Source organism: Pezoporus occidentalis, unplaced genomic scaffold, assembly GCF_034315485.1.
Source record: "Pezoporus occidentalis ecotype Australia unplaced genomic scaffold, CSIRO_AGI_Poc_V1 ctg92, whole genome shotgun sequence".
Lineage (NCBI taxonomy): Eukaryota > Metazoa > Chordata > Aves > Psittaciformes > Psittacidae > Pezoporus > Pezoporus occidentalis.
The window spans coordinates 1921764-1936703 of NW_026916284.1; the positions used below are offsets into that span (position 1 = coordinate 1921764).

The following is a 14940-nucleotide window of genomic DNA, read 5'->3' on the forward strand; positions in this document are numbered from 1 at the left end:
GGTGAGTGTCTTCTGGAACTGGCAATTCTATCTCCCTTGACAGAACAGGATAACAACTGATTTTAAGCAGAGGATTTGCAGCTTAGTATGTAAAATACCTCCACAGGACAGACACCAAGTTTATAGTCCAGGAATTACAATCCCAGAGTCCATGACTTACGTTCTGATGCCAAATTATTGCCTTTATTAATTCCCAAAAGCCATGGATTTCAAAAGACTTGGATTAAACCCTATATGAGGCTTATACATTTATTACAGGGCTGATGATAGCTCTTGCTTACGCATAGTGAAGTTATCGCTCTTCCTGCTGGCTTGCTTCAATAAAATCTGCCTGCTCACCACCATCTGCAATATCACGCAGTAGCAATTCTTGTTCACTGTGTTGCAAACCTAGTCTTTTGTGTCCCACTGGTGCAGGACAGTCTATGCTGTCCTTGGAAGATTCAGGATGACCAGCTGTATGTAAGAGTCGATGTCTTCTGGCACAGTATAACAACAGTGGGCCTATCTTGGAGTAGCAAAACTCTTCAGACTCACAGCTTCAAAATCAAATCTTTTCAGCCCAAACCCAAGAAGCAGCTTTGCTTTCTGTGCTCACAGTGCTGCAAACGGTGCTTTGCTCCAGGGGGAGGCAAAGCAAGCTCAGGTTTGTTTGCTTTCTGGAGATGCCAAAGTGCTTTGGAACCTGTGACTTGGCAGGAGGACGTTTCCTCATCTCTTAAAGCAAGTAAATCTATTTGCATGGGACAACAGATAGCTTTTACCAGAAACCTTAAGGGCAAAGAGGGCTGCTTGGTTAAAGATATAGGGCATCATCCCTGGACTAACTTTGCTTCCTGGAGATGCATGAGCAGTTGGAGGTCCCCTTGGCTGGTTTCTGCCTGCAGCCAGGCCACCTTCCTCCTGCACACCCTCCTCAAACCCAGGCTCTGTAAAACACATCCCTGTGCAAACTGCAGGATGGAGATGAGGCGAGCCTTGAAGCAGAGATGCTGGCACCTGAAAGAAGGGTGCCTGGGAGAGCAGGAGGTGTAGGAAAGCAAACAGAGCTGTGCCTGTTGTGGCCAAGCGAGCTCAGCAACATGCCCAAGACACAATTCCAACAGTTGTCAGAGAAGCAGCACTGGTAGGAAGGATGGGCTTGCAGTGGGATCAGCACCTGTTCCCATCTGTTCCCATCTAGGGGATATGATCTCTCAATTCAAGATCCCCACCAAATCACCCAGTGCAAGCACAGCAACAACGTTCCTCACCTCAGAAGCTCCTTTCTCATCATTGCCAAAGCTGCACATCCATGGGAAGAAAGCAGCTCGATGCTCCTATCCAGAGGAAAAGTACTTCCAAGGCTGGCTTAAGATCTGATCCATTTGCCAAGCATCCCGACTCCAGGCCAGGCTCTCGCTGCTCTCAGGCACAGCAGGGACGTCTGGAGCTGCCATTGTGTTTAAGCTCATCAGCTTTCACTGAGAGCAGACGGGAAAAGCTTTGTGTGACCCCCCTAGTTAAAAGAAATCACTGCTTTTGCACCATTAGGACAAGGTAAAGCAAGTTAATGATTTATCCCACACAGCACAAACACTTTCATCTTCATTCATTTTTCTTGCTGGTGCAGTTCCATTTCTGACAACCCCACACTTCGCAAGGGATTTGTATTTGGGTCCCTGACGTGCCTACAGCAGGAGAGCGAAGAAGTGAGGCTGAAGGTGGCCCCAAAGCTCCTGTTCATTATATTGAGTTTTAAAGAATTTACAATGTTCTTGGCTTGGATAGACAAGAGCAACCCTTGCCCACCCAGAGACAGCAGGGAGGGGAGGCAACCTGCTCTAACAGAGTCTTTTTAGGGACACTGAGGAGAAAACCCACCTGGTTTTGTCCAGCTTTGCCCTATAAAACCGTTCCACTGTTGGCTGGGGGTATCACAAGATCAGAAGCCAGGTGAGCCCTTGCAGCAAGGGGCTTTCCTGCCCGGGATGATGGGATACACAGTCACAACTCACGGGTGATGTGATGCTAAAGAGGAACGTGCTGGCTGGACCCTTGTGTACTCAGCTAAACCCAGCGCCCATGAGGCTCCCCACTGTCTCTGTGCCAGATGTAGGCACAAGCACCCATATTCAGACCAAGGAAGCACAGCTGCCCTACCTTCCATGACCTGACCCATGCAGCCATCAGGCTTCTTCCTGATGGAGGTAGAGCTGCCCTGGACCATATCCCAGAGCCCACCCTTGGGGTGGCTGTTGTGCAATGGCAATGTGTAATCGGGAGGTAAATAACAACCCTCAAAGCGACCACAGAGTTGGGACGGGCATCGGTTCTCCTGCCCTCACGTGGGATGCTGCTCACCTGCCAGAGCTTTTGGATGCTATTCCTTTAAGGCACAACAGGTGGAAATGCAGGGCTAGAGGTAAGAGGAGTATTTAAAACAGGCTGGCACTGCCAGAGCCCGTGTCCGGCTGCAGCAGGGAGCCAGGACACTGGCACCAGGTCCTGGGCTCGGGCACCAAGACACCAGCAAGACTAAGGCTGTCTGTCTAAAGGAAAAAGCCAAGTGTAAGTAACACTTCTTTGTTGTCTTTCCAAAATACAAGGTCTTTGGCGGCACTGCTCTGAGCTGTGGAAGAGGAAGAACACAAGTTCTGAGACACTTTAAGGAGTCTTCCTCACCCGTGTGTGAAGGGAAGCAGCAGTTCTGAAGGAGCAGAGGATAAGCGTGGAGGTCTTGCTGGTGGGGAGGACCGATTCCTTTTGGAAGCAGGTCAGAAGCATAGGATCAGGCTTAGGATGGTTGTTTTCTTCCCTTCACTCTTTCCTTTCTGGGGAAAAAGATCCATTATTGTTACAATATTTGCATTAAGTTTTAACCTAGAAAATAGCAACTGGTACTAAATACTACTGTGGTCACCTAAACTGTTGCGACCCAGTCTGTGATCTTTACGGTCTTCCGAATCACAACATGCAGACAGTTGGTGGGATGCAGATTTTGATATTTAAGAAGAGAATTGGTGCAGTTATGTCCTAAACGAGCTCTGAAAAGCCATTGGGTTTGTGCAGTTCAAAGGCAAATAACTAGATAACTGAAGCGTGAGAGAATGGGATGTACATGGCATCCTGAAACTGAAGTCAAAGAAAGCTGGCAGACTCCTTTTACACTTAAACCGACAGCAGAGGGGTGGGTTCTGCACCCCTCAACTCTTACACTGCAAGGAAACAGTCATATTGGAGTTTAACACACAGAAATACCACCTCCTAAATAGCAATTGTGCTGCTGTTATCAGTGCGCACATCAGCACGCTCCATCCATCCAGCAACCGTCACTGTGCTGCCATAGTAAGTTCTTTTGGATCCTAGTGAGTTCCTACTCCTTGCCATATTAACAGTATTAAACTGGAATCATAGTTTAATAGTGTTGGTTTCACTTTCCAGCCCAAGACATAAGAAACAAAGAGCAAGAAACAAATTAACTACAACACCCTTATGTGAAAAGCAAGATGTTGGTGCACAGGGTATCTAACACCTCAAAGGTCACGAGTTAGTGCCTGGTATAATCTAACAGCGTAAAAGAACATCAGACTAGACCAGCAACCCAATCTCAGCAGGAATTTCAGTCGCTGCCATGGTTTTCTCACCTGTTTTGCAGAATACGGTGCTCAGATAGGACAGTGTTTACCTGGCATTTACAAGTGTTCTCAGCTAGGATGGTCACAGGTACTGCAGAGGTTCCTAAAAGTTGCCGATTCCCTCTTAAATCCTGATCAAGAAGATCTGCCAAGCTGTTTCTGCTCACTGCATCACAAAATTAGCACCTCCTATTTATACTTTCTATATGGTAGAGGAGGCATTGGTTTGGAACATGAAATACTTATTTTCTCTATGTGTTTAGGTCAGCTTGATCTTTTATGTTGAAGCCGACTGCTCATTCACAACCCCAAGAAAATGGGGTGGATTTGTGGCCTTTCCCTATCCCAACACAGCAAATAAAACTCAAAGTAAAGCCATGTATGCAGTGATCTTAATGAGAGGCTTAAAAACGGGGATAGCCCTGGTCCTGTGCAGCAAGGGTTCTGTTGCTGTGCCTTTCTTCTAGGCACAGAAATCTTCAGCACCTCCATAAATCACCCCTACTACAATATATATACACTCCTCAGTTTGTACATTGTAAATATATATACACACAGTGTATGTACATACTCCTCCTCACAGCGTAACTCCTCGTGCTGCTCAGCATCGGTTTGCATCTCTATGCCTCCCTCAAGGTGTGAGTGGGTCCTGCTTTGAAAGTATTTGAAGGGAAAAAAGCTACTACCCCATTCCATGTTATTATTTCTCAACTATTTGAATAACAGTAACTATCTGACCACACAAAAGGCTAGCAGTACAAGTGTGGCAAGTAAATCTTTGCATTTTGTGGATGCCATGGCACAGCCTTGACACCGGTCAGCATGAGGAGCAGTAGTTAATAGCTAACGGATTGTTTCTCAGAGCACAGTCCTGCAGCTGAGTCAGCAGAATTTGGGCACTGGACTCTGGTATTTCAGAGCTTGCTGGGGTTTGCATAACTCAGGGGTCAGGTCCTGAGCTCTTTCAAATCATTCTAAATGTGACCATGCTGCTCCATTGGACTGATAGGGTCACGAGAGCACCGAAGAAGCCCAAAGGTGGGCTTGTGGTAAATGATGTTTAGAAGAGCTATTCCTGCTGGGAAGCTCCTGCACCCATGTGAGAATTCCCATCTCCCAAATTCAACTGCAGTACTGGTTCTGTGCTCAAAACCCTTCCAAACCTGTTGTGCTGGGACAGGGGAGAGAAGGAAACCAGCAGGTTTGGTGATGCAAAATGAAAGTAAATACACAGAGATCCGAGTTACAAAAGGGAGCGCAGCCCCAGCCCATGGTTGGTAGCAGGCCGAAGATGACCACTGTTGCAACAGGGACTTTGCAAACACCAGATTTGTGCAGCTGAAAGGTTTTTTTCCTCTGCAAATCCTGTGCAGCGAGGGAACAGGAGGAGGACTGGTGCAAGGCTTTAATCCTGCTTCCCCCCGCTACACCTAGCAAGGTTTTAAGCTAACCAGAACTGGGCGTTCACAGCTTCTATGCCCCATGCTACAGAGCAGCTTCTCAGATGCACCTTCCCAGTGGGAATAAATAGGTTCCCTTCCTGCTTTCCCTCCTGACAAGTCCATTGCAGTGCCTTGCAGAGAGTTTCTCACTAGGTTTGTAACGCATCAGGTTTAAGACAGCAGCTTCTTTGCCTGCATGGAATCACACAACACAAACCCTGTGTCCAGGTTCCAGCTCCCCCAGTCCCTCCTGCCCAGCAGCGCTGGTGCAGGCTTCCCTGGAAGAACATCCATGCCATTCCCTCTGGTTTCAGGCCTCTCGACTCTTACATAGCCCCGTACAAAGCTTTGCTGTCCCGTCTCTCTCAATTCCCACTCCATGCACAGCAGCAGCAATACAAACCCCTTGCACAGCCACTTACTTGCACTCCCTTTCACATGAGCTCAGCAGCATTCTCTCTTCCCTGGAGCTCTGAGGTTTAGACCTTGTGCTCCGAGCAGAGGCAGCAAACCCAGCAGCAGCAGTTCTTTGCAAGCAAGAAGGAACTGGAGCTCCCTCAGCATCTCAGACAGCGCTTGCTCATTGCAGAGTGCCCAGCAAAGCTTGTTAGCACCATTCCTGTGGGCAGGAAGTGTCACTGTCTGAATGCAGTGCAGCAGGGAGGGGGGTTCCAGCCACGCAGTGATCAGCAAGGAAATTCAGCACAGAGTTTTATGTAACTGGTGGCTGTGCTTGCTCAGACTTGTTATAATGGGAGTTTTCTCCATGCACTCAGTGAGAGAGGGAAGGGTTTAACAGCATCCGAGAAAACGGGGCTAGAGGCAACTTGGAACTGAAGGCGCTGGTCATGCAAGCACGCAGGAACCGTTGTTCTTGCGTAGGCATGAAGGCACATGTGGCCTCCGAGATACAAAGACATCTCTTGTGCTCTAACACGCCTCTGAAGACCCTGATGCCATCACTCTGGCACACATCTTTCTGGACACAGCTACAGCTTTGCTCCAAAACCAAGAGGTTCCTGACACAGTTATGTCGTCTGTAACCCTGAAGCAGCTTTTGGGAAGGAATCAGACTGAGAGGTGTGCCCAGCAGGAGAAAGCTGCACTGGGATCCTGCCTGCACTGCAGAGGAAGGGGTGGAGGGCAGCGAGGTGACCATCAAACAGATCTGCTGTTAACAGGGGGCAAGTATCAAGGCCCTTTTTGTGCCATCTTGTTTGCTTTCTGTGGAATACATTATGTTTGCTTTGCTGGCCACTTGTGGGATACATATGAAAGAGCATTTGTCATGCTTAGTGAGTTAATGATTAGCCATGGACAAGTAGCCACTGAGCAATTTGAAATCACAATACAAGGAAGAAAGCACAAACAGAACACCTTTCATCTTCACACGGAAATAAAAACCTTTTTCTTCTACCGGGAATTACCCTTCATAAAACTGTGTCACTTGATGCCCTGAAATCAAATTCTTCTGTATGTTTGGAAAGACTTTCCTTGGCACCTCTCATTTCCTCTGTTCCACCTGGACTAGGCAGGTAGGCCAACAGCCATGGCCAGGAAATGCTGCACCATGTGTCCAACAGCACACTCAGTTCATGCCAGAGATGGTAGCCTGGTGAATTGAGAGGCTTGGCTGCTTCTGAGCCATCCCTGGCTCACACATCCCCCCAGACCAGTGGGGAAGGGCAAAAATATTCACCCTGAAGACTATGGACACGTTTCAGGAGACACAGTTTGGTTTGCATGCCCCAATAGCCGTCACTGAGAGCAGGAGTTAAACACAGGCTTCATGCAGGAACTGTGCCCTGTGATGTTAGGAAGGAAGTTTTACTGTGAGTATGGCAAGACACTGGCACGGGGTGCCCAAAGAAGCTGTGGCTGCCCCATCCCTGGCAGTGTTCAAGGCCAGGTTGGACACAGGGGCTTGGAGCAAGCTGCTCCAGTGGAAGGGGTCCCTGCCCGTGGCAGGGGTTGGAGCTGGAGGAGCTTTGAGGTCCCTTCAACCCAAACCAGGCTGGGATTCTGTGAGAACTGGTTTTCCTAAGGAGTGGTCTTGGCGCCCGGGCTCACAAGTGAACAGACCTTCTTTTCACTGCATGAGCAACACTGAAAGAGAATATGACCCCACCTCTTAGACTGTTAGAAGCAGCATTACCTCCTGGCTGGGGTCAAGTGAGCAGCTTTGCTCCGGGTTGCCACCTGGCTCTCATGCCTGCCAGGGCTCAGGGTCTTTTGGACCAGTTTTGGGCTTCAGCCTTGTGATGGGCTGCTCTGATTTACAGCATAAACCCAGATACCACTTCTGAGTTTGAACCGAGTCTCTTGTGGTTTGGCCAGAACCACCTTTGATGCTGTGCACACCACTGCTGCTGCCTGCCCAAGGGACAATGCCCTGGGGGCCTCTGCTCTGACAAGAACAAGGCAGGAAGGCAAGAACAGTTATAGCCTCCCTCTTCCCCATTCTGGTGCTTGGTAGAACTGCTTCAATGCTGCATTTCCCTAGCTCAGGTAGCCACAACCCTCATATTCTGCAGGCATAAAGATTATTACTTGATCTATTAACTTCAGAACTTTGCAAGTGTGATTATTCCTTGACTTCTGTGCCTTTTCCAGGGAATGCAAGCAAAATGACTTCACTAGCGTTCATCCTCCTGCTCGCCTTCCTCCCAGCTGAATCTGCAAGGAGCAAATACCCCCCCAAGTCATCAAGTAGGTGCAACCTGCCTGGGGCGCTGGTCTTGTGGATGGCCTTAGACAAGAGGTGGCATTACTAAGGGGGGGAGTAGGGTTTAGGGAGGGTTTCTACCCCATCACTGCTATGGGACCTTTCAGACTGCATGGTGCTGCGCAGCCCTGGGTCAGTGCTTGCCCTGGTACACCCGACCTGCTCTGCAGTCCCTTCAGGTTGTGTAGCACAGCCAACGCTTACACCCAGCCTGTTCTCCTCTTGCAGTCTCAAGCCCTGTGTTCGGACCACAGCAGGTATATGGTCTGCTCAATGGGTCCGTCACCGTGACATGCTTCTACCCTCCCAGCCGAGTGAACAGACACGACAGGAAGTATTGGTGCAAGGAATCAGCCAGAGGCTGCTTAACTGTTACCTCCACCAGCGGCTACACTGCTCCAGGCTACCAAGGCAGAGCCTCCATCACCGACAACCCCCAGGAAGAAAACTTCCAGATCAGCATCTCCGAGCTTACAATGGCAGACGCAGGCACCTACCAGTGCGGTGTTGGGGTCAACAGCAGAAGGCTCTCCCACAAAGTCAATCTGGATGTTTCTCAAGGTAGTTACATGGGGCTCCATAAAGCAGTATTTTCTTGGTTTTGGTTTTTTTTCCCACCCATTTCTAATAAGGCTCCACAGACAGCCTGTCCAGTGTCTAAAAGCTGAAGATGCTCCATGCTTTCAGGGAAGAGCATGGTGCAAATGTGGGACTCAGATCATGGCACATGATCATATAACATATGATCATAGTAGATCATAATGTATGATCAAAATAGAGGGAAAGCCTCTGCTAACAAAAGCCTTTAGAGGTCTCTGGGAGTTGCAGTTACAACAGAGCAGGCAGCAGACACTGACTGGTCTCTCTCACTGACACAGATTCACATGTACCCGAGGGAGCCGAGCTCTTCTACGTGAAGCTGCACAGCACTTTGACCGTGACCTGCAGCTTCGGGAGCGATTATGAGAGCGCAAGGAAATTCCTGTGCAAGATGGGTAAAAACGGCTGCGTCAACATCATCGACAGCTACGGGAAGGTGGATGAGGATTACACAGGCCGAGCTCTGCTGAGCAACATGCAGAGTCCAGGCTCATTCAGCGTCATAATCACTCAGATGAGTTGGGAAGACTCTGGGTTGTACCTGTGTGGGGTCGGTGTCTATGGGCAGGATGGAGAGACAAAGGAACTGGATGTGCACGTCTATGAGGGTAAGTTATTCCCCGAGGGCTTTTCCCTTCACTTCTGCTTCTCTTCAGAACCATCACTAGCAGTCTCATGTTATTTAACAAGAGCTTCAGCCTCCCTTTGCAGAGTACTGTTATCCCATCCTCTCATCTAAATCCTTCTTTCTACTCATCTAGCTACCTATCATACACTAAACCATCAGTAATAAAGCTTATAACAAGACTTAGTGTTCCCAGCTCTCCAGTCTGCCTAGCCCAAAGCTCCAGCAGGCAAATTTTGCCTCCCATTTTGAGACAAGCAAACTGTCTTTTCAAGACTTAAACCCTTAGATCCCCAAATGACAGATGTACAAAGACACCCTGCCCTTCCCCAGCAAGGCCAGGACAGCCTCCTACCATCCACACCTCTGAGCTTCGCCTCACCTCGCTTTAGCCATAAGAGCATTGATCCGGTAATATTTATTCTCTTGGGAGAGCAGCACATGGATAGGAGTCAGATGTGTACAGATGCTCCTTTCACTTTTCTCTCCAGAAACTAGCGTTCCTCAAGGAAAGCCCACGATATTTGGGGTAAAAGGAAGTTCAGCAACGTTTGAATGCCGCTATAAACTTCTGGAACACTCCTCAGTGAATTACTGGTGCAAGTGGAGACAGAATGGGTGTTACCGGATCATAGACAGCTTCGGGTATGTGGCAGGCTTATATGAAGGAAGAGTGGCCATGTATGACAACCCAGATAACCAGACAATCACTATCATCCTGAACCAGCTGAAGGACAGTGATGAAGGCTATTACTGGTGCATGACAGATGAGGAGGAGGAGCAGAAGTCATCAACTGAGCTGAAGATCGTGGAAGGTACGAGTTTGCGCATTGATGGTGCTCTCCCAGCTCAGTAGGTACAAAACAACCCTCTAAACACCACGAAGTAGCAGATCTGGCCTTTTAGGAAGAGATGCGAGGTCAAACTCGGAAGGTGAAACCTTGTGCCAATCCAGCAACACCTCAGTGGCTTTCAAATGGAAACACAAGGTTTCAGTTTCATGGGAAAGTGCTCACAAAAAGTTTCTCATACAAGTATTTAAGCCATGGGACAAAAAAGAAACCAACCAAAAACCAAGCCAACCTTCACCCCAAGGTGCATATACAGCATCCTTAACGTGAACTTCGCAATGCAAGGAGCACCCCCCCTCACAGATACACCTCCTGGTTCATCTCTAGCAGCACCACTACCTGTTGACTACAGCTCCCACCACTGAAACCACTAACATCAACCCTGATGTTCTGTTTGCCTTTGCAGGAGAGCCTGCGCTGCAGGGAAAGAAGGAAGTAGAGGCACAAGAGGGTTCCCAGCTCAACTTAACTTGCTCCTACCCATGCCGGTACTACTCCGACCAGAAGTACTGGTGCAAGTGGAGCAGCACTAGCTGCACCCCTCTGCCTGCTTCTGACCAAAGGCAGCCAGGGCCGGACGTTACGTGTGACAGCGATGACAAGACCGTTGTCCTGAGCTTTGACTCGGTGGCAAAGGCAGACCAAGGCTGGTACTGGTGTGGCGTGAAGCGCAACGGCCTCTTCGGGGAAACCATGGCAGTGTACCTGTCCGTGACCGCAGGTGGGCTCCGAGGCAAAGGCAGGCGGGGGTTTTCCTGCCTCCCTTCCGCCGAGAGGAAAGTCTGCTCCGCAGCCACTAGGCTGCAGCACCTCAAAGCGGTAGGGCTGCCGTCCAGGCACGGAGATGCCGGCATCACCCTGGTTCTGCTCTTGGCGCAGATGTTTTCGTTCTCTCGTTGGTTTTTACTTCCCGACCATTAAAAAAGCCCACCAGTCTAAAAGTCACTTCCTTCCACACCGTTTTTGCTTTTTAACCCTGTCCTCGCTAATTACTGCTGCTACAATTTGTAGCATGGAATCATAGAACAGTTAGGGTTGGAAAGGACCTTAAGATTATCTCATTTCAACCCCCTGCCATGTGCAGGGACACCTCAAACTAGGCGATGTCACCCAAGCCCCTGTGCCCAGCCTGGCCTTGAGCACTGCCAGGGATGGGGCAGCCACAGCTTCTCTGGGCACCCTGTGCCAGCGCCTCAGCACCCTCACAGGGAAGAGCTTCTGCCTAAGAGCTCATCTCAGTCTCCCCTCGGGCAGGTTAAAGCCATTCCCCTTGGCCTGTCCCTACAGGCCCTTGCCCAAAGCCCCTCTCCAGGTTTCTGATACCCCCTTTAGGCACTGGAAGTCCGTTCTAAGGTCTTTCCTGAGCCAGTGCACAGCCAAAATCCACCTCAGTGCCACATCCACCAAATACACCCAACGAGCTTGTGTCCCCCTTTCCGTGCTGCTGCTCGTGCCATTAACAGCCCTGCTTCCCTGGATGATACAGGAGGCAGTGCTGGCCGCAGCCTGGAGCCCCTGGATGCTGATGTCCCCAGCGCTCCTGAGGGTGATTTCACTCCCCAAGGAAGAGCCAACAGTGCTGCCTCTGAAAGGTTAGTTTTCTCCAAGCCTGTCATTTCTTATACTAATATTAATGCATAGCCTTCTATTAACCCCCTTTTGGTGCTGTGTTTGTACGCTGCATGCTTGAGCAACATTTGAGCACACAAAAAATCTTGCCCTCAAAGAACTTCAAACATCAGAGGAAAACAAATACTAGTTACAACAAAGGGCAAGATGACTTGGAACTCACCTCTAGCTCAAGCAAATACAGCCCCAGAAGGAATGGTTGGAGATCCCAGGTACAGCAAAACTCATCGAAAATACTTCTGTCAAGATCAGAGTTTTCCTTCACGTTTATAACCAAGCTGCTGATGGGGGGGTTGGCACAACCTCTGTCCTGCAGGTTTATTTGGTTACCAGTTGATTCTATGTGTTAGGATCCAGTTTATCAGTCAAATCGCATCCTGCTCACTCAGATTTACCACGTTGTAGGGGGTTTCGACTGCTGGACATTCAGAAAGGTTACTCAATCTTGAATAATTCAGCAATGTATTCCACAGATTAGTTATTTATCTTTCCTTCCATTCCAGCCCTAATCAAAGTGGCCCCAATATGCTTCTGTTAGTCCTGGCCCCTGTTGGTGCTGTGCTCCTCATCGCTGCGACAGCTTTTGCTGTGTTTAAATACAGACAGATGAAGAGATCTGGTGAGTCCCTGCTCTGCTTCCTGCAGTCTCTCGAAACCTCACATTAAGGTTATGTTAATACTAAGATGAAGGTGATAACTTGTGTGTGCTGGGCTGGGCTGAGCTGCTCCCCTTGTAACCCCCATGCAGACAAGGCAAAGGACCCCATTTTTCCCCTCCATGCATCCCCATCACAAACGGTGCCTGGGCTGAGGCAGAGACCAGGCACAGCGTCTCCTTGCACAGAGGCTGTTGGGATGCTGGTGCACTTGCACAGATCCTGAACAAGCCCACAGGGTACTTATCTCCTTCCTCTTAACAGAGCTGGTGTCCGTTGGGAGCTACAGGACAAACATCAGCATGTCAGATTTCGAGAGCGTGAAGGACTATGGTGCAAGCAATAACGCCTGTGTGAAAGAGACCCAGGAGACTCGGATAGGAGGGGACGGTAGGTGCTGACCGATGGGATGCTCTCCAGCCCCAGGGGTTGCAGAAGGACCCTACGAAAGCCACAAAACCAGCCACTGACGGCCCCTGCACCTCCCTTTCTCTCCCTGCAGAGTTCGGCACCACCGCGGCCACCCCAGAAAGTGCTGCCGAGACAAAGAAGGCAAAAAGGGTAAGAGGAGACAGGAGAGAGCCCACTGACCTGGGAGACACCAGCACAGCCCTTCAGCCCCTGCCCAAGGAGCTGCTCCCTCCCAGGGGCCTTATTTATACCCAGATGCTCCCAAGTAACCTGCATCCAGCACCTGATGCAGATCAGCCTCTGAGGGGGACCTTAACCCTTTCCTGATCCCGTGTTTTAGCAGAGACAGTAACAGCAGCCACCTTCCTTCAGCCAGCACACGCAGTCAGCTCCAGGGAGCATCAGGAAGGTTGGGGCTGGGTTTGTTATTGTAAATATGAAGTACTTGGATGAACCAGAGCCTTCCCCTCCTCAGGCAGTGGTCCAGGGCACAGAGGTAGGTAAGGAGGTCTCCCCCATTTGACCTGCTCCTGTGGCCCCTTGGGTTAGATCATGAGTGCGTGGCACCATGAAGGGTGCCAGATGCAAGCCCTTCTTGTTCCAAGTCCCTAACCAAAGGCAGCGTGGAGTCTTGGTTTAAGTGCCAAGAGCTGAACTGGAGAAACAGGAAGCTATCAGGAAACCAGTAAAACCCAGCAGCTTTAGGACTGGTGAGCTGGGTGCCATCATGCAGCGACAGGCATGACACAGAGCCCCAAACCTGCAACGTTTGGGGTCTTCCCGTGGCTGAGCAAAGGCAGGATGCTTTCACATTGGTGCACAGTCTGCCTGTATCACCCTGAGAAGCTCTCAGCCCCAAAACCCTGCCCTTTCCCCCACCACGTGCGGCTGCGGCTCTGCAGCCACCTCACAGTGTCCTCCTGTCCTTCCCATAGAGCTCCAAGGAGGATGCTGACCTTGCCTACTCCGCGTTCCTCCTCACCTCCAGCAGCATCGTGCAGGGCAGCTCGGGGGGCGACACTGCTGCCCCAGATGTGTCCCCCCAGATCTGAATGTGAGGGACCAAAAGGCGGCAGCGACTGGGACCAGCTCCACCTGGAGGACCAGAGCAAGACACCAGCAAGCAGCCCTGGGCCTTGCTCCCACCGTTTGCTATAGCTTGATCTTTTTTATTGCTTAAATTCAGCTTCTGCTTTATTTTCCTTCTCCTTTTCTCTCAAAGGCAGCTGAAAACCCTCGAGAACCACGTTTCCCACTTGATTCCTCTAAGCTTTCTCACCCAGAGGGCAGTACCTGCAGACCAGACATGGTCTGAAGTGCTTTTGGACACAAGCAATAAAGAATGCCACGAGCTTTCAGCAGACCAGGGGACATGCAGTCCATGGGAGGGCACGGGGAGAGCACACCCGAACTGCAGTAATGGTGCAATTGGGAGAGGTGGAGGAGGCCTTTCCCCTCCTTTTACTGCAGCATTAAAGCATCACATCTGGTGTTGCAAACGACATGGGATGGTAGAAGAATCCTACACTTAATGGAAATAAATACCCTGCAGATAAAGTAATGTAGGTAGCAGTAATGATGGAGTTGGTAGCTCAGCAAGGTGCTAGGCAATGGTTGGTTGTGTCAGTCTGCAGATGCTGAGTTTTCATTAAGGATAAACTCTATCATGGACCTCCCACTATAAGCACTGGGTAGTGCTCCAGTGGGATTTGTGTTTACAGGGCTGCTTTCACATCCACATTACAACAGTCATCACCTTACTGATAGCAAGGCTAGGACCTCAAATACAGAATCCCAGCCTGGTTCGGGTTGAAGGGACCTTAAAGCTCATCCAGTTCCAGCCCTCGCCATGGGCAGGGACAGCTTCCACTAGAGCAGCTTGCTCCAAGCCCCATCCAGCTGGGCCTGGCTGTCAGGCTATAGCTCATTCCCTCATCTCCCGGGCTGTATCTCATGCAGGATGGTGGGAAGGGGGCTGGATATTGGAAAAGCTGTGGAGTGGCCAGGACAGGTCTGCACCCGCCTGGAGTTGCTGGAAACGAATGAATGATTCTGGTGCAATAAGCAAGGTGTGCACTTGGGAAGTGTCCCCAGGGGGAAGCTGTCATAAAGCTGCAGGAGAAAACCCCTTTTGCTCTCCCTTTGAAACCCGTTTCCTCTTCAGCCTGCCCGCCGGCATCCTTCCCTCAGCTCCACTCCTGCACTGTGCTGGGAGCCATAGGGATGAGTGGAACGCCAGGGGCTGAGCCAGTGAAGCGTGCATGGACCGAGGCATGCAACCCCCTGTGCAGGAAATCATCAATGAAATACGATCAATAATCCCTGTGATAGATTAAGCTGAGGGGATGGAATAAACCCCACGCTTCTCACTCAGTCTGTGACCC

At 50.1% G+C, this 14940-nt stretch overlaps 1 protein-coding gene across 1 annotated transcript; it reads left to right on the plus strand.

The window, feature by feature from the left end:
• Positions 1-2283: 2283 nt before the first annotated feature.
• PIGR (polymeric immunoglobulin receptor) lies at positions 2284-13919 on the plus strand. The gene is made up of 11 exons (XM_062605411.1): positions 2284-2550; positions 7673-7768; positions 8013-8345; positions 8663-8992; positions 9501-9824; positions 10267-10581; positions 11347-11452; positions 11993-12108; positions 12410-12535; positions 12648-12706; positions 13492-13919. Exons 2-11 carry the CDS (start codon positions 7687-7689, stop codon positions 13606-13608), a joined length of 1908 nt encoding a protein of 635 aa, XP_062461395.1. The 5' UTR covers positions 2284-2550; positions 7673-7686; the 3' UTR covers positions 13609-13919.
• Positions 13920-14940: the final 1021 nt, after the last annotated feature.

Bases quoted from the DNA above. Each gene is read 5' to 3' on its own strand.
- PIGR (XM_062605411.1), top strand. From the start codon at position 7,687: ATGACTTCACTAGCGTTCATCCTCCTGCTCGCCTTCCTCCCAGCTGAA. The intron at 9,825-10,266 runs GTACGAGTTTGC...TTGCCTTTGCAG, and splicing joins TGAGCTGAAGATCGTGGAAG to GAGAGCCTGCGCTGCAGGGA. The intron at 12,109-12,409 runs GTGAGTCCCTGC...TCCTCTTAACAG, and splicing joins CAGACAGATGAAGAGATCTG to AGCTGGTGTCCGTTGGGAGC.